Source organism: Phalacrocorax carbo, chromosome 22, assembly GCF_963921805.1.
Source record: "Phalacrocorax carbo chromosome 22, bPhaCar2.1, whole genome shotgun sequence".
Taxonomy (NCBI): domain Eukaryota; kingdom Metazoa; phylum Chordata; class Aves; order Suliformes; family Phalacrocoracidae; genus Phalacrocorax; species Phalacrocorax carbo.
The window spans coordinates 77,725-104,797 of NC_087534.1; the positions used below are offsets into that span (position 1 = coordinate 77,725).

At 41.6% G+C, this 27,073-nt stretch overlaps 1 protein-coding gene and 1 long non-coding RNA gene across 3 annotated transcripts in view; both read left to right on the plus strand.

The window, feature by feature from the left end:
- The first annotated feature begins 589 nt into the window (after nt 1–589).
- On the plus strand, nt 590–15,164 carry RRAGC (Ras related GTP binding C). 2 transcript variants are annotated; one of them, XM_064471235.1, is made up of 7 exons: nt 590–930; nt 6,595–6,798; nt 7,507–7,706; nt 8,590–8,704; nt 10,229–10,371; nt 11,763–11,911; nt 12,919–15,164. In XM_064471235.1, exons 1-7 carry the CDS (start codon nt 664–666, stop codon nt 13,068–13,070), a joined length of 1,230 nt encoding a protein of 409 aa, XP_064327305.1. In that variant the 5' UTR covers nt 590–663; the 3' UTR covers nt 13,071–15,164. The 2 variants fall into 2 exon arrangements, with proteins under 2 accessions (XP_064327305.1, XP_064327306.1); XM_064471236.1 differs by lacking the exon at nt 590–930 and adding an exon at nt 972–1,124.
- Nucleotides 15,165–16,654: 1,490 nt separating this feature from the next.
- Nucleotides 16,655–27,073, plus strand: part of LOC135316756 (uncharacterized) — a 319,880-nt gene continuing 309,461 nt past the window's right edge. Inside the window, exon 1 of the long non-coding RNA XR_010376008.1 lies at nt 16,655–21,281. This is a non-coding gene — a long non-coding RNA (uncharacterized LOC135316756). The remainder of the gene's footprint in view (nt 21,282–27,073) is intronic.

Consider the following 27,073-nt stretch of genomic DNA (forward strand, 5'->3'; position numbering starts at 1 on the left):
TTGGGCTCGTCAGCCGTCAGTTAGGGTTGTGAGGAAACGACAAATGTTAGTTAAAACTTCTGTCGAGCTGCCTGCCTGTACAAATGGTGCCGGTAGAAAAACAATGACCCTTCACAACGTGGAGACCCTCGCTTCGTGGGTGACCGTCCGCTTAGAAACGGGGGTGCTTCCTCGGCGAAAGGTGCCCTGGCTCGGTTGACGTTCGTGTTCGTGCCGCCGCTGAAGCGGGCCCGCCGCCGCGGTACCGGCGGCCTCTCTCCGCACCACGGGGGGGGAGGGGGCGGGGAGGTGGTCGGCCCGCGGCCCCGCAGCGGGGAGGGGGTCGGGCGGGGGCGGGGAGGCGGACAGACCGCAGGCGGGCGCGGGCGCTGCCGCGTTACGGCGGCCCCGCGACCGCCGCGCGTCCGTTCACCGCCCCCCCTACGGCGCGCCCGGGCCGCTGCTCGCCCCGCCTCTCCCGCTCACGTGCGGCAGCGCCGTCAGATGACTCGGGTCGTCTGACCGGAGCCATCCTACCTCGCTGCCTTCCTGAGCCAATCGGCGCTGCGGAGCGTGACTGCAGCCAATCCGGGGAAGGCTGTGTGGTGTCGGGTTGGGTTGGAGGAGCAGAAGGAGGCCCTGGGACGGGCCCTGGTGGCTGGAGGGCGGCGGGCTCTGGCGGACATGGCTCTGCAGTTCGGCGGGGCAGGCGCGGCGGGCACGGCTGAGGAGCCGGCGTTGGTGGGGGGTAGCTTCGGGGCTGCGGACTCGTTCCCCAAGGACTTCGGCTACGGGGAGGAGGAGGAGGAGGCGGAGCTGGAGGGAGGCCCAGGGCCCGGCGGGCCCGGCGGCGGCGCGGGCGGGCCCGGCGGCGGCGCGGGCGGGGCGGACTCCAAGCCGCGGATCCTGCTTATGGGGCTGCGGCGCAGCGGGAAGTCCTCCATCCAGAAGGTGAGGGGCAGCCGGCGGCTCCCCGCCCGCCGCCCTGCCTCTCCGGCGCCGAGCTCTTTCTCCTTATGTTGCTGTTTAGGCAATTTCTGCTTTTTCATGTGGGCGCGTGTGGCGAAGCTGGAGTGAGGGGAGGCTCCTGCTTACAGACGCTTGCTTCCCAGAACGGACTCCGATCATCTGCCCTAGAGAGGAAGGTTGTGTAGCATAGGGCGTAGCCTTTGCAGTTTTTCGCTTTAACGCTTCAAAAATAAAAAGTGAAGATACTGGTGGGAGATTTATCAGGAGGTGTTTTCTTACGGATGTGAAAGCACCGTGAGGGGTACGCGTGTGCGGCGTTTAGTGCTTCTGGTCGGAAGAAGACTTGAGCTGTTGTTCTGCCGTTTGATCCTTTGAAAGGGACTTCTGCTTTCGTGTGAGCAGAAAGGCAGCCTCTGGTTTCCTTTAGTACGCTACACTGAGCAAACGAGGGTCGCTGGTCAAGGAGGAAATAAAACAGTTCTGGTACCTTAGGTTTATTGGTAGTTTCATGAAGTCTCTGGTGTTTCTTAACAAAAATAAGACAAAAATGACTATTTTCATTTGCCATGTAGCTCAAGAGAAGTGTAGCACTAAGAATGATCCTATTTCCTCAGTGCAAGTTTTGTATTTGCAGTCCCTGTTACAAAGTTTTTAGGTGATGTTTTTATGGGAAGGTGTTACTAGCAAAATGCGGTGGTTCTCAGGCTCTAGACTTAGGGGCCTCAAACTTTCGTCAGATGCATGTGTGGAATCCTTTAGAGATTTCTGTAAAGGTTTTATGCAGAGAAGCCTTTTTTGGACGTTGCAGTGTAGCAGGTATGAATCTGCTTCTTTTAGCCGTCTTATGGGGACTACTTGGTAATCCGTAGACTGTACTAGACCAATGGGTTTTGAACTGTAGTCTCACCTCTTTTGCTTTAGGCTTGCCTTTCTTTAGACAAGGTTAGCAAGAGGTACTGTATCTGTTAGTAAGAATTTTTTTCCATTGTGCTGTTCTGAAATACAGTGGCAGTCTGGGCTGTCGTTGCTTTTCAGTCTTTCCAGCTAGTCCTCATTATTTAGGCCTAATGCCCCCACTGTATGTTGAAATGCAGTGATTGCACTGAAAGTCTTTTTTTAAGTCTTCAGTCATGTCAATGGCACTCACTGTAGACTCCAATTAGATATCTTATTGTGTTATCCACATCTGAAAATAATGAACTCTAAAAGTTAAAGGGAAGCGATAACTCCAGATTGCAGCTACGTTTTAAGACTTTACAAGTCACTTCATAGATGTAGCTTTTGACCTTTGTTTTAAATTTTTTATTTTTTGTGACCGATGTTGGTAGCATCAGTTCTTTGACAACACATTCAGGTAGTTGTCCAGGAAAAGAACAGTGCGATATCGAGTATGCAGTAACAGGATATAAAATTTACCTGTTGCTGACGCTTCCCAATCTAGCTTGATAATTAGAAGCTGAGGTTTAGTTACCTAAGAGCTCATTGTGCTGCTGCATGAGCAGACTAACTGTGGCAATATTTGAGACACACTTGGAGTATCAAGAAATTTCTCTTCAACAGCATCCCTCCTCTTACATCTGTCTAGTGCAAAAATGGACATAACCAGACCTGACCCTTTTGTCTAGGCACTAGTTGTTGATCACCTTGCCAGAGGGTAGGGGTATGCATGATAAATACTGTATTGCGGAAGAGTATTGGCTTTGTGGGAATCTAGAAATCTGTGTGAAAAACATGAAGTATGAAACTATTCCAGCCTTCTACTGAGAGCGATATTAACAGGAGGCGTCTCAGAAAAGACAAAATAAAAAGGTCCTTGGGAGAAGCTCCTGTTTTCCTTTGGACGATTGGATTTTCTGTACTAGTATAACCTGTGAAAGTTTAATAGCAAATTGAGGTTAGGAGATTCTGGGAATATGATGATTGCTTTAGTTTATAAAAAAACTTTTGTGCAGACTTATGACTTGCATAACTGGACTTACTGTACTGTCCTTATGTAATAGGAACCTGGAAAGAGTTCAAACTGGGTACCTGATTTTGAGTTTTTTTGTGTGTGTGTGTTATTTGTTGTGGGGAGTTTGGTTTTATGCCCTTTTTTTGTTGGTGTGTGGGTTTTTCGGTTTGTGTTTTTTTGTTTTTTTTTTTTTTTTGTCACGGTCACCAGACTTGCTGCTTTGCCTTCGTAAGATTAGCATAACTATATTATTGGGGGAGGGATTTGTGTGTGTGGTAGAACCTAAAGCAGCAGCTTGTTTGGAGCTGCTGTAAACCTTTCATTTACACCCTTTCTTCTTTAAAGGTGTTAAATTAAGTGGCTTGGGGGAGTAGGGAGTCAGAACAAGCTGTTTGTTGTGCTTTTGTAGCACACTTGAATACTTAGGAAATATTACAGCAAGATGTAATGTAGTGCTCCTAGTAACTAGTGAATTCCTTCAAAAACTTCTGTCTGTCTTGTCTTCCTTTTGCTGTACTTACCCTCTTCCTTTGTCACCCTGCACCCCTCAAATCTCTCCTCTGGAAAAAAAGGCAGCTGCTACTTCTGAGACCATGTAGCATTGTAGCAGCTTAAGAAATCCACAAAATTAAAGCAAAGATTCTGGAAAGCATGAAGACAACGAAATGGTTGTACATCTTACTGCTGTTAGGGAATCCTTTGGAAGCTGCTGTCCATTGTTGCCGGTGAGGCAGCTGTTCTCTTCCGATCAGTGGATTCTCAACACCATCTTGCAATACCGTACCTTTTTTCTCTCTTTTCAGGGACCTCCTTCCATCTGCCCGTGCAAATTCCTTTCTGGACATCAGGGCAATAGAAATAGTCTAATATTACCTCAAGAAAAAAAAGGGGGTTACTATGACTGGAAAAAAAAAAGGCGTTTGAAAACCCATTCTGCATTTGGACTTATAGGTAAAGGTGCCTGTTTTTATGTGCAGAATGATCTTGTGCTGCAGTGGGGATTGTTGTTTATGAGTGGCAGATTGCCTGCTTCAACTGTACAGGCTTCATTGAGGCATCCTTTATGGTGGCTTGGGGCAACTCCTAGTGAAGGGTTCTTCCCTTTGGGTTACTTGCACCGTGAAGATTCTTAGATAAGTTCTTGCTCCAGCTGTTGTTTCCTTTCTGAGGAAAAGGATGTAGATTTCTCAGATACAAACCAGTTATTCATGTTTGCAAAGTGTCAAAAAAAAAAAAAAAAAAAGAGGAAGCTCTGCCAGATTTGCAACTTGCAATAGATAGTCTTCTTGCAGTTTATAGGTGTTGCTACAATGTACCCAGTAAGGTGTCTTGCAGTGGTACATTTTATTTGATCATAAGCTCTTGTAGTAGGGATGTTGTGGAAGTCATTTTTGTCACTTGATGTATAGGATTATTGTGTGGTGGTCTGGGAAATTTTTATTTGTATGGATCAGGTCAACATTTCAGCTGTAAGTGAAACTCTGAATATGGCTGCTCTCTGATTTGTAAAAAACAAACAAACCAACCCCCAAAAAACCTCAAACACCTGCTTCCTTAGGGAGTTCATTCAGGGTTCAAGGTAGTGTGAATGAACATGTTGGACAAATTCAGCTCACAGATCCAAGGAAGGGTAACTACTTGAAAATTGAGACAGAAATTGTGAGTATAAAAACCAAACCAAAACAAAAAAAACCACCCCAAAACCAAACAACCAACAAAAACACAAAGAAAAGGGCAGTCCAAAAACATGGAGGTGGTTCGGAAACACTGCATCAGGAGTGCAGCTTAACTGCTGCAATTCAAAAATAAAACCAAGTGCCGCTGTAGAGAAGTTTATTGCAGAGAAAAGGTTGTCCCATCAGGAAATAAAATTTAAATCCTGAAAACTCAAGAGATCGTAGCGGGTCAGATGTAAATGGGAAATTCAGAGGGATAAAAAGAAGAATCTGAAAGTGTACTGCTGAGAGTGCTGGAGCTGACGGTGAAAAGTTCTTAAAATATGGTGAGAGCAGGGATCTGCTAGGAAGCCCGTGAGACTGTTGGATGTTGGAGGTATAAAAGGAACACTTGGGAGTGATAAAAGCCATAGGGAAGAAACTCCGCAGATTCTTAGAATTTTACTAGCTTTGTCTGCTCTGCCTGCGTATGCCTAGTGAAGGTTGCTGGGCATCAGTGTTAGCTGCGTGCTTCCAGTCAGACACTTCCACAGCCTGTTTACTGGCTTTATTGAAGCTGTGTAAAGTGAGTGAGAGTGGGGGTAGATGCTAGGTGATAGAAATGGAATTTGATAAAAACTACATCCTGATTCCCCTACTAGTGTAAAAGAAACAGATGGGGAACATCAGTCGGGTAAAACATGCTGCTTTGGGAAGGAGGGGGAAGGGGGATGATGGTGTTGCTTCTCAGATGCTAATCTGCTTTGAACTGGATTCACTACTTCTGTCCTGCTCCCTGTGGGAGATGCTGAGTTCCAAAGAAGGAACACTGATTTCAGAATGCTTTAAAACTGTACTGCAAACCCTGAGGAATTTCTAGTCCTTGCAACACACCCGCTGTATATCTAGAACTGGTCTTACTTTTCCACACAAATGTCCTGCTATTTAAAAGTTCATTTAGATCCTGGCTTCCTCAAACATTTGCCTTGAGGAACTGAGTTTTTTTCGTTGGTCTTAAAAATCTAGGCTGATATACTACTTTGAACCTCACTAAAAGATCCATTAATTATGCTGTGTGGGGAGTTGTTTGTCTTGCAGGTTTTTTTTGACAGACTGTTGCACTAGGTCTCTTTAGTGGATGACATCTGTAACAGTGTGAAGCATTAAAAAAAAAATTCCAAGTGCTATACAGGAAATTTTTTTCTTTTTGCAGTCCTAGTGTTTGACCACCTTGCGTTTGTAGTAACTTTTGTAATATGCAGTTGAGTTGCTTTAATGCAATGTTTGCTGTTGAAACTGACTGGTTTTACTACAGGCTGCTTTGCTGTGGGATTGTGTGCTAGCTCTGTTTGTTCAGGGAAGGGCTAAAATCCCAGTGGGGCTTTTTGAGTACTAGAAATGAGTATGTTTTTCATCACTGCAGCTAAACCATTTACCAACTACTGTGAAAGCTTTCATCATTTCTTTAGGGTACTTGAAAGGAGAGGGTCAGCAAACATAATTCATTTGTTTAATAGATGGCAAACTACCTAGCTGCTTGGGTCTCTAAAACTGAGATGATGTTTTTGTACATTTTTCATGTAGTTTAGGAATGGTCTGATTATATTGTGTTATAACACTTGACACCAGACTAAAAGCAAAGTTTCCTTGAGGAATTTGTAAGACTGGAAAGGAACAGTTCTTAAGAGCTTGCAGTTACTTAATTAACATGGTGGCTTTATACCAGATCTGAACTGGCTAATGTAGCAGAATTGGAAAATACTGTCTTAGACTTGCAAGGAAGAAAGGGTAACTGGGATGTCTGTATCTTAAGGAAGTAGTGTTGTTTAGACTTGTGAAAATGTTTAACTATATTCGGTTGGTTGGTTCTGGTTGAGGGTAGGTGATATCCATAGCTGATGCGGGAAGCTGTCTAATTACCAAAAGGAAACTGTACACTTTAGAATGGTCAAACCTATTTGTAAGATTCAAGTTGCAGAACTTTTACCAATCTCTTCTAATAAGATAAAGTCAAGACTATTATTTGTGTTCTTTAAACAGGTGGTGTTCCACAAAATGTCTCCCAATGAGACTCTGTTCTTGGAAAGTACCAACAAGATCTACAAGGATGATATTTCCAACAGTTCATTTGTGAATTTCCAAATATGGGATTTTCCTGGACAGATGGACTTTTTTGATCCAACATTTGATTATGAGATGATCTTCAGAGGAACAGGTGCTCTAATATATGTCATTGATGCCCAGGTAAATACAAATCAGTAAGAATCACAAGGAAGTTTTCTTTTTGCTTGGTGTGCGAGAGGAATGATCAAGAAGCTAATAGTTTATATTTTTAGCTAAGTTTGTAGAACATCTATTACGTGTGAAAGGGTGCGTTGGTAATCTAACTTGTGGTGCCTGGTTTTTAGTTTTGTGACATGGCTAGAACATACGCTCCCGGTGGAGAGAGTGGAAAGGGGCGTGTACTCTGAACTTACATTTTCTGCAATAATAGTGAGAACCTGCTGTGCTAGGTGATCTTAATTATCCCTTCCCTCTGCTGTTGACTGCTATGGAGTTCATTTAATAATAGCACACTTCTGACCTCAGTTTCAAGTACTGATACTGTTGGGTATCCGGTAGCTTCTAATGAATTTAGGAATTGCACTGTGGCATATTACTTGGACCACTTTAGAGATTGCTCCGCCTTTTGCTGGAGTTGAAGTGTAACCTGCCTTTTGCTCTGAAGCCTAGTTTTGTGTAGCTGAGCCTTGTATAGCTAATGCAACCTCATTTACATAACAGAATCTAAGCTACTTGGATTTCTGACACTCCAAGGTATTCTTTTCTCCCATACTTCTGTTTAGTTACAGAAGGGAAGTTCTTGCACTGAAATATTTTGTCCTTGTGCAGAATGGAAGAGTTATCAGAGATAAAGCCTTGTCATTCATTCCTGCCAAAACTGATTTACAGGACGACTACATGGAAGCTTTAACAAGACTCCACATCACAGTTTCAAAAGCCTACAAGGTCAACCCGGAAATGAACTTTGAAGTTTTTATTCATAAAGTTGATGGTTTATCGGATGACCATAAAATAGAAACTCAGAGGGATATTCATCAGAGGGCTAATGATGACCTTACAGACGCTGGGCTTGAAAAACTTCACCTTAGGTGAGTTAGAGATTTTGGCATATGTGATTCTACTGTTGCTGATATGTATACAGACTATTGGCTTTCAGATGTAATAGTGGATGGACCGCAGCAAGGCCTTGTTAGTTTCTTAATGTTGCAAAAACTCTTGTTATAAGATATACCACTGGGTTTATGGCCAAGCCTCAGCTGTTTGGTCGACTAAAATAAGGTAGACTACTGTATCAGATTCCAATCAATAGATTTATTCATAAACTTGCTGATAATTCAAAGTCCTTTTGCACACTTTTCATTCAGCATAACAGGTTGAATTTGTACATGTGGCTTGGAGGGACAGGGTCAGGGGAAGGAGAAAGGAAGCTGCCTGCCTTCTAGTCCCGGCTAGTACTGACTTTTCAGCATGACTGGTTCTAAAAGCTTAGTCTGTTACTTGATATTTGTCTCACTTTTAAGGTGTTTTCTACCAATGCCTTTAAAATGGGCTATCTGTTCTCTGTTTTTACTGCTATTTTGATTCTTGTGGAACCTTTAAGCGTTACCAGTATCTCTCGGTGTTAGTATGAACAAAGTGGAAGGCCAGGAATGGGACTTGAAGAAATCTGGCTGAGCCTTTAATGCCTTTGTGATAAGGATTCTGTAGCTAATTGTGTTGTGAAAGCATGTTCAAATTTTTCTGTCTGTTCTCCCATCTCCTGGGAACAGGGGAAGTCTGTTTTATGTTTACTTCAGTCACTCAGAAGTTAGGTTCTTGGTGCAGTGGCCAGGTATATTTGTGATAAAGGCACCCCAGCTAAATCATCAGGCCTGAATGTTAGAAAACATAGCTTTAACATTTCTATTGCAATTCTGAAATACTCTTCGATCTGTGTTCTTTTTCTTCCTTCTCCCTCCCTCCTCATCTTAGCTTTTATTTGACCAGTATCTATGACCATTCAATATTTGAAGCCTTCAGTAAAGTGGTACAGAAGCTCATTCCGCAACTGCCAACGCTGGAAAACCTACTAAATATCTTTATATCAGTAAGTGTTTATCTAACAGAACTTTGAAATACATGGAATATTAAAGCAAGTCCTTCTGCTAAGGAATGCTGGCTAGATCTGCCCTTGGGAGATTCGGGTGGCACTCCCGTTGGTGTACTCTGCTGTCCTGGTGTCTGCATTAGGAGCTCTTTACCACAGCTATATTTTACTGGTGTGTGCTTTGTGCAGGTTTCTCTAACTACTGACACAGCATAGTTTGGCTGGTTATAACTGTTGATACAGAAGTTTTCTGCCATCATGATATACTGATTAGACTGCTGAGGCACTTAGCAGTGTAATGTAGCTGTACTGGCAGGAGACTCTTTTCATAATATGAAGTTGCCCTTGAACTAAACTGTCTATTTCTTGTGGCCTGTGAGACTTTTGTCCTTATTCTTTTAGTGTTTGCATTTCATATAGAATTTGTGACACTGAAATTCGCTGCTGTATACTTTAAATCAAACAAAATGTCACCGTAGAGACAAGGCTGAAGTAGCCCAACTCATTTAGGTCTGTGAGGCTGTTGCAGGCATGTGGACAACACAGAAAAAATCAGTTGCAACTGAAAGAACCTGTGCGGGTCAGGCGTGTCGTCCCATGCTACTGTGTAATGCTTCTTTCCTGTGCTGGTAGAGGACTGTCTGTAATAACCTGGCCCAGTGGGTAAAGGGCATGTTAATGCCTACCCTGCTCAATGCCATGAGGGTATGGAGTGTGGCCCTGATGCCACAAGGATTGTGTGGATGTTCTCAGGACACTGCCTTGGGTATTCAGACTAGCTAGGAAGAATAATAAGGAATGTTTCTGGTGCATAAATGGAAATTAAACTTTGCCAGAAATCCATAGTGTATATGTGATAATTTGCTTAACAGCAGAAGGCTTCTTAACTCTCTTTGAGTAGGTGTGCTTTGCCAAAGTGTGCAGTTATAAGTGGGATGGTACAGTTGGCTTGGTGCTTTTTCATACCCATAGCTGCCATAACGTGATACTCTTCATGGAGTCATAACCTTAGAAGCTGACTTCATTTGCTCTGCATTTTAAACTGCACGGCAACTGCCTCACACGGAAACTGAACTGCCAAGATACTACAAGTGTAAAATTTAAGTGTCAGCATACTGCGATGAAGTAACTTGTCTCCGAGCCTGGTCGACCAGGCAGATATGAATGTGTGTCTTTTCTGCAGTTAATAGACCCATAGAAGAGGAAGACTGCTCAGTTTGGGTTCTGGAAACATAGTAAAATGTAATCTTAATTATGATTTGGTAAATAATAAACTAAAAAGAATTCTAACCCAGTCCCCAGCTTTATTTTTGTCAACTAGAAGGTGGTGTTGGTATGTACTATGGCTACAAGGGTATTGTATTTATAAACTTCATGCTCTAAATCTTGATTCTGTCTTAAGCCTCTAAACTGGTTATGTTTAAACCATTTCCTGCTGTTAAGAATGTGGAAGTGTATGAATTCTACTTGAGATTTTAAAAATGCAGTTATCTTAATTCATCCAAATTCTTTCTCTTTCCGAAGAATTCAGGCATTGAAAAAGCTTTTCTCTTCGATGTAGTCAGCAAAATATACATCGCAACAGACAGTTCCCCTGTGGACATGCAGTCATATGAGTTGTGCTGTGACATGATTGATGTAGTGATAGATGTTTCCTGTATATATGGGTAAGTGATGAATACTCTTAGGAAAAAAGTCCTTAAAAGTTGTAGAACAGGTTTCAAACTGTGCAAGTAGTGCAGGCTTTGTCATCCAGCAATATGCTACCGATTGGTCTGTAGAGCATATTGGTTCTGTAAGTAACTAGAATAAAACCAAATGATTTGGCAGCTGGATTGAGCATTTGTACTCTGTTCATTTCCCTCCACTCATGGCCTTAGATAGCCGTCTGACGTCTGTAAAAATCAGGTGTTTCACGTAAAAAATTAATTTTGCTGTGTCTCGTTTGGCATGGTGGGTGCAGTTATATTAATTACTGCAAATAAACGGGGTTGACAGCATGCTGTAGCTTGTAAGTGTAACTTGCAGTCACATTACATTGAGACTTGCTGCTATCTGAACAGAATAGCTTTTGCAGGGTCAACTCGGTTCTTGCTGACTTTCTCTGAGGGATGCATATAGTGCCTGTTTCTCACAATTTACAGCTGAATTATACTTCACAACTGATTTTTGGTGTGGCTCTGGAGAAGCGGTGGCTTTATTTTAGAACTGTGGTTGTAGCCTGGAAAATACAGTGCTGCCAAGAAATACCGCAGCGTTTAATGAACTGTCTCTTGGTGGGTCAACCCAGGGTTGTGTAAATGTTGGTTTGGGGTGTGTGTTTGTTTGTTTGTTTTTCAGGAGTGAGTGCTTATAAATAGCTTGCAATACATCTTTTGCTTCTACAGTAATTTAACTAACACTAATAACTTGCAGATAGAAAGCAGCATCATAATCTTTTCTTGTAAATGCAGGCCAGTTTAGCTTAAGACCAAAAAGTGTCCTGCTCCCTGTTGCACCCCACCCCTGCCCCGGCCTCACTAAGGAAGCCTTTCTATTAATTTGCCAAAAGTAATTTCACTGAGATGTCACCCCATGGACATTTCTACATTGAAGTCCTGCAGTGTAATCTTCAAACCAATTACTTGCCGCCTTACTGTGCCAACTCAGTGAGAGAGTATGTAGCAGTGACTCTTTGGTTTGAAGGTAAACTACGTGCACTATACTACCTCCATCAAGAATGCTCAGCTGTAAGCTGAAAACAGTATCAAGTGAACAGCTGCAGCTCTTAGTTTGATATCAAAAGAATGCATGCTGAGAGCTTGCTCTTACCATCTGTCTTAGATGAGCAGTTATCCAGTGAAGGTCTCTACTCTGTTGAGGTCTAGCTTTCCTAAGAAACTTAAGGGGTGATAATGGTCTTACTTGTGATAGTATTAAGACCTGCATTGCAGGTCCTTCACTTGCTCACCATTCAGTATGAGTAATATTTTTCTAACTGCATTTAACAGGTATTTGTCTTGAAGTTACATACGCATGCCTACTAGCCTGTATCTTGGGTTAACTTGTTATTTCTTAGGTTAAAGGAAGATGGCACTGGAAGCGCTTATGATAAAGAGTCAATGGCGATTATCAAGCTCAATAACACAACGGTCCTGTACTTAAAGGAAGTAACAAAGTTTTTGGCATTAGTTTGCATTCTTAGAGAAGAGAGTTTTGAGCGCAAAGGTAAGGACTTCCTCCATTGAATGGCTTTTGTCTTTAATGTTTTTTATCAACTATAAAATATTAATATGACTTTACAAAGCCACCTTGATTTTTGTGTAACTAAATTGGTTTAATTTCTTCTGGGAGGCATTTTCTCCTTTCCTAGAGAAAGGTATGAAGAGGTCTTGTTTTTATTCTTGTGAATCATTTCATCAGGAGGACAGCGATTAAAGCAATTACTTGTGTAGCTAATGTGGCCTGTGTCACTGTCATCTGCTACAGTGGAATCAGCAGAATGGAGTAATGCTTATTAAGTTTTGCTTGACAGCTGCTGTATTGTGAATAACCATAGTCTCTATCACGTGTTGCACTGATGTAATCTTCTTAACAGGTGACTGAAGAAATCAGTAGTAGTAGGCTAGTACAGCACGTGGGAAGAACTTACAGTGAGCGCTTAATACATTGCAGGTCTAACCAACTGTATAGTTGCTTGGCCGTGTAGGAATGGTCTTGCATGTGTTACAGGGTAGAAATGACAGCGTAGGCCCTGATGTCAGTGTGTTTGACTTAAATGGTGACAGTACTTAACCTTGGCATTTTAAGAAGAGGAAAAAGCAGACGTGTTCTTTTAATAACTGTTCTGTATTTGATCTCAAGGGGTTTTTCCCCACGTTTAGGATACATATCAATGACATGAAGTGCAAGATAACGTTCAAGTGATGGTCATGCTGTACTAGCATGTTTTTGGGGGGTAGTCTTGTGTTGTTCCCTCACCTGCTGTTTATGAATATACACTTTTCTTTCCAAATGAGTACCTTTTTTTTTCTAAAAACTCAGACTGTGTAAATAAATACTGGCATCAGTAAAAGTTTATTAAATCTTCTGAATCCAAATTGATACTAAAGTAAGTAGCATAATAGCTATTGGTTAAATGAAACATTTATATATATTTTTGAAGCTCTACTGATTACATAAACGTGCCAAGCTGAGCACAGTTTTTCCTTTCCCCTCCCCCTCCTTCTTGACAGGTCTGATAGACTACAATTTTCACTGCTTCCGCAAAGCCATTCATGAAGTCTTTGAAGTAGGTGTTGCCTCCCACAGAATCTGCAACCATCAATCAAGCTCCTCAAATATGAAAGCAGTGACTCACAATGGCACCCCTAGGAATGCAGTCTAGAGGAAAACTAAAGACGTTGGATAGACTTGTCAGCTCTTCACTCCAAAGTTTTGTGGAACAAGAGAAGAGTAGTCTGAAAGCCTGAAGTATGTTTCACAGGAGAAGAGTGGCGCTAACTGTGGAACAGCAGCTTGTAACTCATGTTGGACAACTGAAACTACTGTAAAAATACTTTGAGGCCAGTGGAGTTAGAAATGCCAGTGTGAAACCAGCTTTATTGCAAGTGCAGTGGATTTTCAGTTTGGAGTTCTATGTTAACAGTTTGTCTTTGACTGATGCCCAGTCAAAACTTACAAATGATTGAGTTGAGTTTTGCGTGAAACACTGAATAGTCACTTGCTCAACGTTTTGTTGTTTGTTTTTTTTTTAATTAATCTGTAGAATATCCACCTTTTGCTTAAGTTTACCCTTTTGTCATGCAAAAAAAAAAAAAAAAAAAAGGTGGTGTTGTTATTTAGGCTTGTTAAACTCAGGCTTTTTGTCTGGTGAGGCTGGTCTCACAAATCATTCCATAAGGTAGTTCTTGCTCTTGCCGATGTGCTCACAGTATTCTCATGAATTCTGTACTTGTTAAGTGGATGCAAGGTAGAGCTCTGTTCTAGTGATTCTATGTTGGTTTGGAGAGCTGACCTGGAGCTTCATTTTAAGAGATCATGATACTTTGCTTTCAGACCACGCTTCTTGGTATGCCCCCTTTCATGGAAGGGAAGTATTAAAACCAGAAACAAACTACCTGCTCTCTTTTGCAAAAACACGGATGTCATAAATCTGTGTGATTAATCCTATTCACAAAAAGACTGCATGGCTAACTAAACTGAAACGCCTGCCATCTATTGGAATAAAGCAACCACTTTCAGCTGTTCCCACGTGAAGAAATTACAAAGTTACTGACTTGATGGTGGATCTCTGTCTACCCTCTGACAGATAATCAAGACCGTTCCTAGGAAAACGTCTGAGGGTGTTATCGGGCAACTAAACATCAGTGTGCCACAACCTACTAATAATACTGGACATTGAAAGTGCGTTGATTCTGTACTGTGGCAAACTACTTCTTGTTTGTCGCCATGCAATCTGAATAGAATAGCGTTTTTCCTGATTTTGTGAATGCTGGCTTTCATACTATGGGAAGTATATCTGAATTGTTTTAATCTAATTTATTGGTATTGGTGTTATTACTGCAGATGTCATACTGTACATCAGCCTTGCTAATGCAGTAAGCTCAGCTACTGGCCCATAAAGATCTTGCCTCTTTTTACCTGTCCCTATGTGTGTCTGGGCGTTGCAAAGCCACTGGACCAACTGACTATACAAGTGCCACTATAAAAGTTTCTGCAAGATCTGTAACTGTAAGCGATCTCTGCAACTGATGTATTTTTGTGGTCAGAAATAACCACGGGATTGCTTCTGTGCTTATAGAGCGGATTTTCATTGAACTGTGTAAAAATGAATATACATGCGTTAACATTAGGGTGTATGCACATACTGTGTAAACGTTCCTTTGTTTTAAAGATGTTGTATGATACTAAATACATAAAAACTGCTCACAGTTCCCACAGTCAGCAGGAGACTTAGCACTTCAGCTGCTCCAGTTCAGTTGTCTTAATAGCAGTTGTAGTTGTGAACCTAGGCTTAGCCCCTTTTTGGCAATGGAACTGCAGGGTTTTTTTTTAAAGGCGGTGTTGTAGGCTTTTAAGATTGGATTTGGTAGCTTGCAAGCTCTATCACTGTTCTAGTACTCAAGGGGAGCGGGAGAATAATTGGCAAGATCACAGGAAGGAAGAAATCATTCCTATTTATGCAGTGAGTTTTCCATCTTCTGAGTACGGGTGTATGTTCCTCTCTTTGTCTTCACTCTCTACATGATTTTGTGTGGATAAAATGGAAAAAAGGTCAAACTGTAACACTGTTGTTTCTGCTGGGAGGTGAGACATTTCAACAGAAGTCTATAAAGGCCTATATGGTAAAGCAAATTATAAAATGCCCATGTTATCTTCATAGTATTTTTAAAAGGCGTTAAATACCACTTTCCTATATGAGGCTTTAAAAATTTTAGTCAACTGTAGCTTTCCTCAATTAAAAGCTGACTCCAAACTGAATACTCTGTTTTTCAGAAGATGACTCTAGACTTTAAAGGCATATAAATGATGAAGTGACTTGTTCTCTTCTTTTGAGTAATGGTGAGTCTTAGGCTGTGTTCTGAAATTCTGCCTTGTGGTGTACATGCTGTGGTGGGTTTTGTTTGTGTGGGGTTTTTTTTTGTTGGGTTTCGTTGGTGTGTTTTTTGTCAGCATTACCTTACTCTTGAACGGTTGCATTTACTAAAGGTTAATGGTAGCATCTCAAAACAGAATACTGATTATTTTCACTACTACCTGAACAGTATTAGCTTTTAAAGTTAAATTTGTCTCTAGTCAGGAGCATGATCTTTCTTTAGTTCACTAGAATTAGTCTTGATGTCCTTCCTAACATAAACTGATTTAAGTCAGATGCTCCTATTCAAGTAGAGTGTTACTTAAGCTGTTGCTGCTTTGCCAAAGCATTTTTTGTTTCTGCTGAAATCTTTATGCTGCCAGAGAGGGAAGGGGGTGGATAGGAATTATTCTTTACTTTCTCCCTTATGCAGGGAGCTGTCTCCCCTTTCTGTGCTGACCTGCTGCATGGAGAGATCCTATTAGAGATAAGGGAAGGCAGCATCACAGTCGTCTCTCCAGTAAAAGGACTGAAATTGTAAAGATGATGAGCTACTGCTTTGCGTTTCTGCCTTCCCCCCCACTCTGAACCTGTAGTGGTACAGGTGCTCTGCAGTGCTTTCTCTGCAGTCACACAGGACTTCTAAGGTGCAGACGGGAGGGTGTGGGGGAAGAGGGGCTGGCCTGCCTTAGTCTTCAACAAAAAGAGATTTTATTCCTTCTCCCTGTGCTCTCTTGCAAGATACGTGCCAAAGCCTTGAGGTGTCTGGCACCGATGGTTACTCATCCCGGGCTAGGTTTCCAGCTGACAATCGTGCCAGCTGTAGCACAGGGAAGGGGAGGAGGGAAGGGCCAAGCCTGGGACGAGGGGCCAGGGTAAGAAAAGACGGTGTCTGTCTGCTGCCTTGAGGATTTAAATCCGCCTATCGTTTGGCTGGAAGAGCGAGCAGTCTTCCCCCCGTTCCTCTCAGACCCCCCCAGGAGTCACGCGTGACTGAACCCCTCGCTCGGTTTCTAAGGGGTAGCAGCTACACGGAGTGGGGTCGAGCCTCCAGGCAGCGGGCAGGGGAGCGCAGGGAGCGCTCTCCTCGCACGGCGGCTGCGGCCAGAGGCCCTCCCCGCCGCGCCGCGTCCCCGCGCGGGGAAAAGCCGCGGAGGCGCCGATGGCGGGCGCCGCCAGAGCCCCCGCGCGGGAGCCGAGCGGCGCCAGGGCCGCCTGGCGCGGGCGGGGCCGAAGCGCGGCCTGTTCGCGCGGCGGCTGCCCCGGGCAGCAGGGGGCGCCCAAACGGCGCGAGGGCGACTGTCGCTCGGCTTCCGGGCGGAGCGGGCGCTTTCCCGCCCGCTGCCGTTGTTTTCCGGTGCCGCGCGGGGGCGGCTGCGGGGGCGGGGGTGTGTGTGGGTGTGAGAGAGGAGCGCGCGAGCCTCGCCTCGCGCCGTCCCTCTCCTGAAGGGAGCTCGCCTCCGCAGGCGCCGCCCGCGCGGTCGCCGCCGTCACGCCGGGCTTGGCGCGGGGCCGCGCGTGCCGAGTTGCCGAAGACCGGCGCTGTTGCGTCCGGCCCTCGCGCTGCGGGACGTGACGGGCCTGGGGAGCTGCCGGTCAGCCTCGGTACGTGCCGCCGGGCACCTGCGTGCGCGTGGTCTCGGCTCGGTTGCGGAGGGGTTTGTGTCCCCCTTAGCGCGGGCGACGGCGGGTTCTAGCTGTGAGTACCTGTACCGACTCGCGGTAGGTGGCACTCTTGTAACGTGTCCACAAGAAGATGTAACAAAACCGTTTCGCTTCCCAAAGCTATCTCGGCTGTGTGTCTCAGGTAGGCTTTTTTGGGACAGATGCGCATCCGCTTGCTGCTGCACAGTAGGACGAGTTCAGAGGTGTTTGTAGTTTTTCCTTGAAGCTTGAGTTAGCTTTTAGAACAGAGCAGCTGAGGAAAACTGTATTTAAACTTTCCTGTTTTGTCAAGTGCTGTTGCTGCATCCCAGGTAAAGCGTTTTATTTTTTCTTGCTTTACATTTCCGCTGACTCCTGCTGCTGTGCCTGTAGCCGTCCTCTCCCTTGCTTTCCTTCTCCCACTCCGCTTTGTCTATCCAGCACTGGTTTCTACCCTGGGAGTTGGAAATGGGTAGCAGGAAAGAAGTATCCTTCAAAAAGGAGTTCTTAGAGGCGCCTTTTCTGAATGCTGGAATGTTCTTTGAATCAACTTACACTTGATAAAATTTTCTTATATTGTCAGGATAAATACAATTTTGTCCTCCTGCTAGTTCATTCAGCTGCAGAGTAAATGTTTTTTTTGCCCAAGATCCATCGTGTTACGATTTTTTTCTTTGTATTATGAACAGAGTATGTTTCTACATCTAGAGCTATTATTATATTTTCTTATTTCCAACATGACTGTTCACCTCGTTTTTGCAACTACGAGATACCCTTTTTAACTCCAGCATTTGTTCTGGCCACGCGTGCGTAAATGGGCTGTCAAAGCGGAGGTACAGAGGTGAGGGAGCCCAGCTGTTCTTGGTAGTGGCTGATGGTAGGATGAGGGAGAGTGACATAAGGTTGCAGCATGGCCAGTTCAGACTAGATGCTAAGGAAGAAAGTCTTGACTGGGAAGTTGGTGCAGTACTTGGAACAGGTTACCCAGAGAGTTACGGGTCTCACCCTCAGGTGTTTTTAGGTTTCAGGTGGGAAAAGTTAGGGCTGACCTAATCTAGTGTTGGTGATAGCTTTCGGAGGGAGTCTGGACATGATGGTGTTCAGCTCCTTGAATGCTGCGAAATCTTTCTAACTCTGCTAGCTGTGTAAGCAACAGATGAAACATTTTCTAATTTGCAGCATATATGCAGTTCAAAATACAGGACTGGTGAAGAGAGATGGGTGGTAGGACCACCAGGCATAGATACATGTCTGAGGTGTTCAGTTTGTTTAAAAATAGTGAGAAAAATGCTGTTTTGAGTATGAGTTTGTTCTAAATACTAGAATTTTTGTGTTTCTAAATAGAAGTCAAAGCTGCAGCTTTGCAGTTTAGATATTTTCTTCCTTTGCACTCTGCTCGGATATTTGTTTTGAAAGCTATAATTTTTCTGGGCATATGCAGCCACTGCTTTGTTTCTGTGATTCACCTTCCAGATGGTTGTGTTTGAGGTGAAATATTAAAGAATTTATAACAACGTAATATAGTCAGCATTAAAAGAAATGTCACTAAAACAGTAAGTAACTTAAGATGTGCTTTTTAAAAATTCAAGTTTCACTATTTCACAGAGGAGTAGATCAATATTCTGTCATTTAACAGTTGAGTTTAAAAACCTGCTGTGAAATGAAGCAATATATCTTCTATTGGATGTGAGCTACTTTGATGTTAATTCCCTGGTTTTGTGTCACTTAGGGGCAAATAAGCTTTTCAGCTCCAGTCATGACTCATTATGTCAGGCACTTACCGTACCTCCACAGCTATGCAATTCATATACAACACAAAGTGTGACAGCATTTTCAGCTACTTTGTTATACTACTATTTTCTTGGCTTCTTAAAATATATCTTTTATAGCTTCAAGCAGAGTGGCATAGTTTGTGTCTGTAACATTGATTGGGTCCTGCTTGGGAACAGTTTTCATGCTATTTTAGAAATGTAAATAAAGGTACTACTGTTTTATTTTTCGTTGTTGCTGTGACAGCATTGATCCCAGAGAGAAATGTGAGCTCTATCAAATAAAAAGAACCCCAAACACCCAAAACCCCAGAAGACCCCAACCAAACCCTATTTAGGGATAATACAACTTGCAAAGCACCTCCTTCACTTTAATGAACAAATATTAACAACACCTGAGTCCTTTGCATGGCATGAATTTCTACTGTTAACTGGGCTAAAGATTTCTGTGGATCATTTAGAAAACATTTCCCTCTGGGGATTCTGGAATGCATACCACTGTGAACCTTTCACAGGTGTTAAGTATGAAGGGAGGACTTCCACATGTGATAAGAGCATTCCAAACTGCGTGTGCCTGCATTGGGGCTGCTTCTGCAGTTACTGAATTACTTGTGCAGCCTTTTGTAGTTATTTTCCCCTTGTCTTCAATGTTAACTGAGCACAGCTGAGGATCTTAACCTTCCCCTCCTCCCCACTCCAGCTGTAAAAGTTCCATATAATGGAGGAAAAACAGATGAGAAGGAAAAGAATCTGAAATATAGTCTGTTGTACATTTTTCCAGAACTGAACTACACAGAAGGTATTGAGTGCTTGCTGTTTGACACTGCGAGCCGTGCCCTTTCAACAAATTATATTTCTATTTATAGAACCTGTCACTGAAATAGAGAATTTTATATTTGATAATGTAATTAATGCTGACAATTTCCCAGGTGACAAATAGATTGCTCATTATTCCCAGTCTCTGGGCATATGTGGAATGTAATCTCTTTGAATGGCTGGGTAACACACTGTACAATCAGAAGTGGTTACTGAATAGGATGCTTCATGTCAACTAGGAGAAGTAGCACAGTCACTAGGTTTGTGCCACAGCAGCGGCCTTCTGGAATCGTGCTCTGTACAAGTAGAGAAAGGCTTGACTTTAAAATAATTTGCTCCACAGCATCAGAACCTGGTTACTGTCTTACAGTTAGTAATTGTCTATAATTTCTTCATCAAGTCAAGGTACCCTGAGAATGTGTTCACATGGGCTCTGGGATGACAAATTTGATTTGAGTAAATCGGAAGATGACTCTTCAAAACAAACCTTTGTTCTGTGTTGTAGGTGAAAATACAACAAAACCCAGCAATATACAGTAAAGTACAAAACGCAACTCTGAGTATAAAGCATGCCTGGTAGTAAGTCAAGAAAGGTCCTTCCTTCCTTCCTGCTGACCTGGGTTTAAATTCTATGTCAAGTGCACACAGGTGTGCCTTGTTATACACTTCTTGCTTGAGGGGAACGATTGGCACAGCTTTCCATGTGAGCTGTCTGTCTTTCCACTGACACAATTTAGGCAGGTTTTTTTTTTCCTCTCCCGCTCTTTTAAGGGATCACTGTCTTCAGAAGTTCTGGCTTGGATTATAATAGTATCTAATGTATGCAAATAAATTTTCTGGGTTTTTTGTTGGCATTTATTTAGCTAAGACATTTTTGCAACACAGTTCTGTAGAAGTAATTCACAGCTGCTATTAATAAATCGGTCCAAGCTAAGCCAGACCAAATCTGTAAAGGTTTTTGTCGTCTTTTACAGAGAAAACGGGTTCAGGGCTGATGACACCACCTACAGACTGGTTTGCTGCTTTCTCACTTTTACTGATGGTGAAGATACGATGGTGGGTCATGTTCTTCAGATTACTGAGGCTGTAGTCAGTGAGTGCTCCTGGGTATTTGTTACAAAATAAGGCTTGCCAATTAGGTTTGTGAGCAACTGAGTTGTCTTGAGTAGCAGGGAGTGTGGCCACATTTGCTAGCCTGGCAGATTTGATGGAGGGCAAAAGACTGTTCTGACTGCCCTCTTTCTTCCTGTCCTTTATTTGTGTGTTATGTTAGAGGATTCTAATTTCCCTTCCTGCTTTTTGACCTTATATAATGTCACTTTTTTCAGCAATCAGCTAGGTAATACAGAACTAATTATCCTGATTTACCTGTCAGACACTTGGTGAGGCAAGTGAAGAAAAGCAGCGGGGATCATTTAGAAGGAAAAGGACCAATTAAAATAAATCCTGTGTTTAAACAGGAGGTTAGAAAAATGCTGGAGGCTACAGCTGAGGCATTTGAAGAGTGGAGTGTTTGCAAGGTCCAGACTAAAGAATCTGAACTGTGACTTCTCTGGAAACTGTTTTCCTTTCATGGCAAAACAGATAACATTCTAAATGCTAAATGCAGGAACAGAGCTCAGCTTCAGGAGATAAACTTTTTTTTTTACCTAGACCTCATGCAGCGTTTTTAATAGGGTTTTCATATTTCTTTCTAGCAACTACAAATGTCTAAAGTTACACACCTTGCTTTCATAATGGAATCGTCTGGAGGTGAATTAACTCTTCCTCTGACGTCTATTGCAATCCTAAGGTAGGATTTTATTTGATTAAAAAGTGGCAAATGTGTGAATCAGAAGGTTGTTGGTTCTTTAATGTTCCGTTTTCTGCCTTGACAGGGGAAGCTATTCTAGTCTGTCCGTATCTTGCTTCTGACTTGGATTTTCACGACGGACTTTTTATTATTGATGTTGTGTCCATCTCCCTCATCTGTCTTCCCCCCCCTTCCCCCAATGTCTTTCAGGCTGTTAACTGCTTATTCTTTATCTGAAATCTGTAAGAGAAAAGTAAAGAGAAAATATTTGCAGTGTTTTGAGAGACTGATAATTTTGATTACCACTGAAAGCAAGGAAAAATCTCACTTCCCTGTAAGCACATTCACTCATCAAAAAGTCTGTGAGCCTCCATGTGTCACACTTCCAATCCCCAGTGTCTCAAGGCTAGTTTTTGTCACACTTCACATACCTGTTAGCTGGAACTCACTGGGATAAAAACATGCTCCCAGGCTGATAGTACTCATTGTTCAGAGCCATCTTCTGAGCTACTGCAGTCACTCCTAAGCTTTTGAAATCTTGTGTGAAGATCAACCAGGTGCTAGGCCAGACAGGTTTTGACCTGAAAGGTAAAATTGTGATTTCAAGGAAGTTGCTTTTGGAAAAAATCAAAGACTGATTTGTGGTCTTCCGTCCCTGTGCGACCCCTCCCCCCCACGCCTTTTTTATTTATTTATTTATTTTAAGATAACCTTGATGGTATTTGACACAAATACTGATGGTAACAGCTTTTGGAAAATGACACTGTGTAGAGAAGGGATTATATTATAATTTTGAACTACAGAGTGATGAACAGAAATGTCACCTTTGTGTGGGATGATCTAAATGTTAAACAGACAATTATCTTAAGACAGTGTCTTGGTCTGATCTTGTAAATTCGGTTGATGGCGTATGATTTTATAAATACTCCTCAAAGACTGGTAAGAGATTAAGAAAATAAAAACGTCACCAAAACTGAAACAACAGAAGTACCCCTAAAACAGTCCTGTTTAAAATGTAAGAATTATTTAAAGAAAATAATGGACAACATCTGTCTTTCTCTTGCCATCCAAGTACAAGGTAAATGATCAGGCTGTCTGCTGAAGGCATGACTCTGTAGTAACCTTCCATTAGCTGATGGATCAAAAACCTACCTTTTATGGTTTCTGAGGGAATTTAACTTCCTCCCATTAAAAATTAATAATAAAATTTAAAGCTTTCATCATAATGGGGTTAGGAGGAGGTGTTTTGATTTTTATAGCTATACCAACGGTCGAAAAGCAGGTTGAAACCATTGCAAAATTAGGGAAGAGGTCATCATTAGACGACCAGTGTAAAGTATCTTTTAAAGAACACTTTTGGATTTAATTCAAAGATTATTTTGTGGTGGTGTTGGTAAGCAGGCCATCCACACTTCATGGCAGATATGAAACAGAGGGAAGGTGTGAAATGTCTCAGGCTTGTCCAGGAATCTAGCAGATTAAGTACTTCAATGTGAACAGTCTTCTGTAGATTTTTTCCTAAATCAGTATACAGTAGAATTAAATGTTCCTCCACACCCCATGCACCCCCCCAATTCCTGGGTGACAGCTCAAGAACTTTACTCCATATCCTGCAAATGGCAAGAGATGTGGGAGAATTTGGTATACATTTGTCCCTATAGAATGAAAAATATGCCAGGTACCCAGAATGGGTTTAAGAGATGGCCTGCAGCTGTCACTGTGACTTCGTACCTTAAGAACGATTAGGTTTGTGCTAGGGTAGAAGATTAGACCAACAAAAAGGAAATTCATCCAGAGAGAGAGAAATGCACTGATGGTTAATTATTTGTTTCACCCCACAATCCTCCCTCTGCCCAGTCTGAATCAAAATGCTAGAAAGATTTTGCTCTGTACTTTCTTCAAATGATAATTCAGTTCTTTTCTTCACCTGTAACATCTGATCTGAAACAGTTGTGCTAATAGAACTGCATTAAGCTTTCCCACTGCCAGGAATTGATCTGAGTAAAGAGTAAGAATTATCAGAATCCTTTCCCATTTTGGCTGTAATCCCCAAATTTATCCAATTCTCTGATGTACCAAGAAATAGCCGCTTATAAGGATGCTCCACTTGGAACTCCTGCTTCCGTGACTTACTGTGAAGGTTTACAACTTATCGGTTATGAACTGCTATGGGCGTTATGGCCATAAATGCTATTTTATGATACTGTAGTAAGGAAACACACTGCTAGTTTAGCTGCCTTTTTGTGTCGTGTTTTGTTCTGCACCAGAGTCGGTCAGTACGGGAAAAGGAAATGATGAGTACAGTAATGTAGTTAAGAAGCTAGACAGAACTGACATCTTTATCCCTAATTATGGACCAGTGCTTTTAATTTTTTTAGACTTCTGTGCCATATACTGAAAAACACGTTGCTTTTATAAAAATATGTAATTTCTGAGTAAGTTATTATCCTAAAAGGAGAAAACTCGCTTTTGGGGTTCAGGGTTATCGAATAAGTGAGTTATGTTGAAATACCACGTAAAAATAAATTCCCTGTTGGGTAGCAGTAATGTGGATCCTTTTCACTTAGATTCGTGTCTATTTGGCTGGGTTTTTATTCTAGCTTCCAGTGAGTGAATTGGTCGTTCAGTGTTCCCTTACGATCTGAAGATAGTTTATTTTTCTTGCCCTCTAGATGGCTGTCTTGTTCTCCTTTAAAGAATCTGTTACACAAGGAGAGTCTAGTACAGCTGCAAGGGAGAAAGTTTATTTAAATAGTCACAATTTTTACATGCTTGCATATTTGCAATGTACTTAAGCATTTATGAGCAAAAATGTTGATATGTAACTATATCATTGAAAACCTGCTGTGAACAACTGAGCTGATACGTCTTCTGCTACTGGGTAGGAAGAGAATAAGAGTAAGTACTAAATTGTTTCAGAGAATTTAAAATATTTCCTAATACATTTTTCATTATATTGAAAACCTGCTAATTTATCATGGGAAGAAAAATTCTTTCGTGGTTCTGACAGGCACAGCTGTAGTAGTATTTTTCCATCTACTTAATTCTATAGGAATTTTACTTAATTCATTTATCTTAAACTTTTAAGTCTTTTCACTATATTCACAAATGTGTGGGGAGTATAGTAAAGATACTGAGGGAATGTTCTTTCAGTATTTCTAATGTGTTAAGAGCACAGGATGTACAAGGAGGTTTTTTGAGTGTAATTTTTTTTTCTTTTTTTTCCGCAAAAGATTTCTGGCTTCATCTTGCAAATTTATATTTAGATGAACTAAGTCTTCAGAAGAAACTTGTGCAGAGGGTTTTCTTTAAATGGACTATTGTGAATTAATTTTTAAGATAAGTGTTTTGTACACTTTATGTGAATGAAAGCCAGCAATGCAAAAATCTGTTTCTTTTATAAGTGCTGTTTAAAAAAACCCAAAACACCAAAACCAACCAACCAACAAACCCAACCCCCCTAAAAAAAAGGGGGGAAAAAAAAAAAAAAAGGCAAACTGCAGGACAAAGCAAAAAACCCCCCAAAGCCCACAAACCAAGAAACTCAACCCACCGGAGGAAACGGCTGAAAACCCCCAAAATGAAACACTGATCATATGTCTGTTTTGGCTAGTTAAATAATTTCTGAAACATAAGAAGTGCTTTATGGATGTTAATGAATACTCATGACCCTTTATGGGAAGTCAGCATTTGGTTTCTATGCATTTATAGGAGGGCAATATGTGTAGTTGAGTACCATTTCACACTAATTTTCAAACCTTTGATTTATTGGATAATTGTAAATTCATGTAATTTGGTAGAATTGTGATTTGTTTGGTTTTTTGTATATGAATTTTGAAGTATGCACCAGAGCCCTCTTGCAATTACATGTGTAGCTTATGGCCAAGGTTCTAGTGACTCCTAAATCTGACTTTGTGGGACATGTAGGGTGATCGAGCTTATGCATTCTTATTCCAGTGCATTTTTGGAATACCCAAGTCATTACTTAAGTGAGACATTTAACCATGTTTTGGACTTCATAACTTGTAAATCATACAATAATTGTCAAACAACAGCTTAATAAAACCAAATCTTCAGGAATTACCCATTAGCGGTGTGGAGTTAAAACTTCTTGAGGTTTTCAGTTCTTCGTTGGTAATAAAACTAAAATTTTTGTTTGTTGAAGCCCTTCATTTGTTTTGTTAGATACAGCTGGTTAATGCAGGGAGGAGTGAGTCCGGTGTTTCCTATTCAGTTGGCATTTATCTTTATGAGTAAGTAAATCAACCTAGAACATGACCTTAGTATTTGCTCTGTTAAAGTACAGAGAGGCAGAAGGATCTGTTCTACATTCTTCTGAATTGTGATGAAGATATTTAATTTTTACAGTGTTTTCTTTGTTTCTAAGTGTCTTTACATGTATATTTTTTCCTGTGTCTGAACGACGGAAAATGGAGTTTTCTCAGTAAGTGGCATACTGAACAAGCAGTGCCCTCCTTTTGACTGCAGCACCTATCTTGGGGGGGTTTAGAAACAACTGTCTACTTAATTGCTTTTAAAGACAATTGTTAAGGGATGATAACTTATTTAGCATTAATTAAAATAATTGTTTTCTGGAAAAGACTCTCTCATCTAATAAGTTAATGCTTCTGAAGGGGAGATGTTAAGATTATTAAGTAGCCTTCTACTGTCATGAAGAAAGGTGCCAGTTTCCATAAGTGACAGTGAGCACAGTATGATGGTAACCTTGGTTAGGAGGTGACTAGCTTAATCTGCCTCTCCTGCATACAGCAGGTCGTATTGTGATAGATAAGCAGTTACACTTACTCCATGATTAAGGATGAATCATGTTTGAAAATCGTGATGTAAAGCATTCAGTGATCTTATCAGTCATTCATGGTATCTCCTATGTCATGCAGACTTTCTATGGAAAAAGAGCAAAGTAATGAGGATCCGTCACATGTACTTGTGTTACGATCACAATTTCCATGACAGTACTGGGCTTCAATAGAGTCTGTCAACTTAGCTTAACCTGTAATGGCTCACAGCACATCAGTCTTAAAGAATACATGAATCTATTAGTGAATAAGTTTAACTGTAATTTTACACGGAATTGTACCACAGAACTCTCTTAGGAAGAAAAAGTTAAATATAGAGAAAATACAGTGCAATTAGGTCACACAGCTTCTCAAGTAGTAGGATGAGGATAAATGGTCAGTTCACTTAAATCAAATGCCAAATAAGAGTCTCCTGAGGTTAAGAAAAACCCATCATGAGGTTTACTTTATTTGACTTTATTAAGTTATTTTTTTAATAGAATTTTCAACACTTCCTAATTTAAATATATATCCAACCAAGCAGGTGGCTTGGTAAGGTTCTTAAAAAACATAAAACCTGCATTTGTTTTGACTTTCAGGAATGCATGTTCACCTGAGCTATTTTTTACTAAAAAAAAAATAAAAATCAGAAAACTCAAGGAGCAGGAGAAAGATTACAGTTTTATTCATTGCATAGCTATATTTGTATAAGATAGATGCGTCACCAGGAATAGTGACAGTGAAAGCGGTTGTGTTTGAGCAGAGAGGAGGATCCTTGAAACCTCATAAGTAAATGAATTGAAGAGTTGTTGGGGGAGTTTTTGTCTTTGGAAAACCTGGTTTCAAGACAACAGAAAGGTGATTTTTTTCTCTTCAGTGTCTGCAGCAGAGTCCTTCAGTCAAAAGGTGGATAATCTTTTTTTCCTTCTATGTTGCATTCTTTCTATTTTTTCTCATAGTGCCTTTTTCAAAGGATACTTGTTCAAAATATTCAAA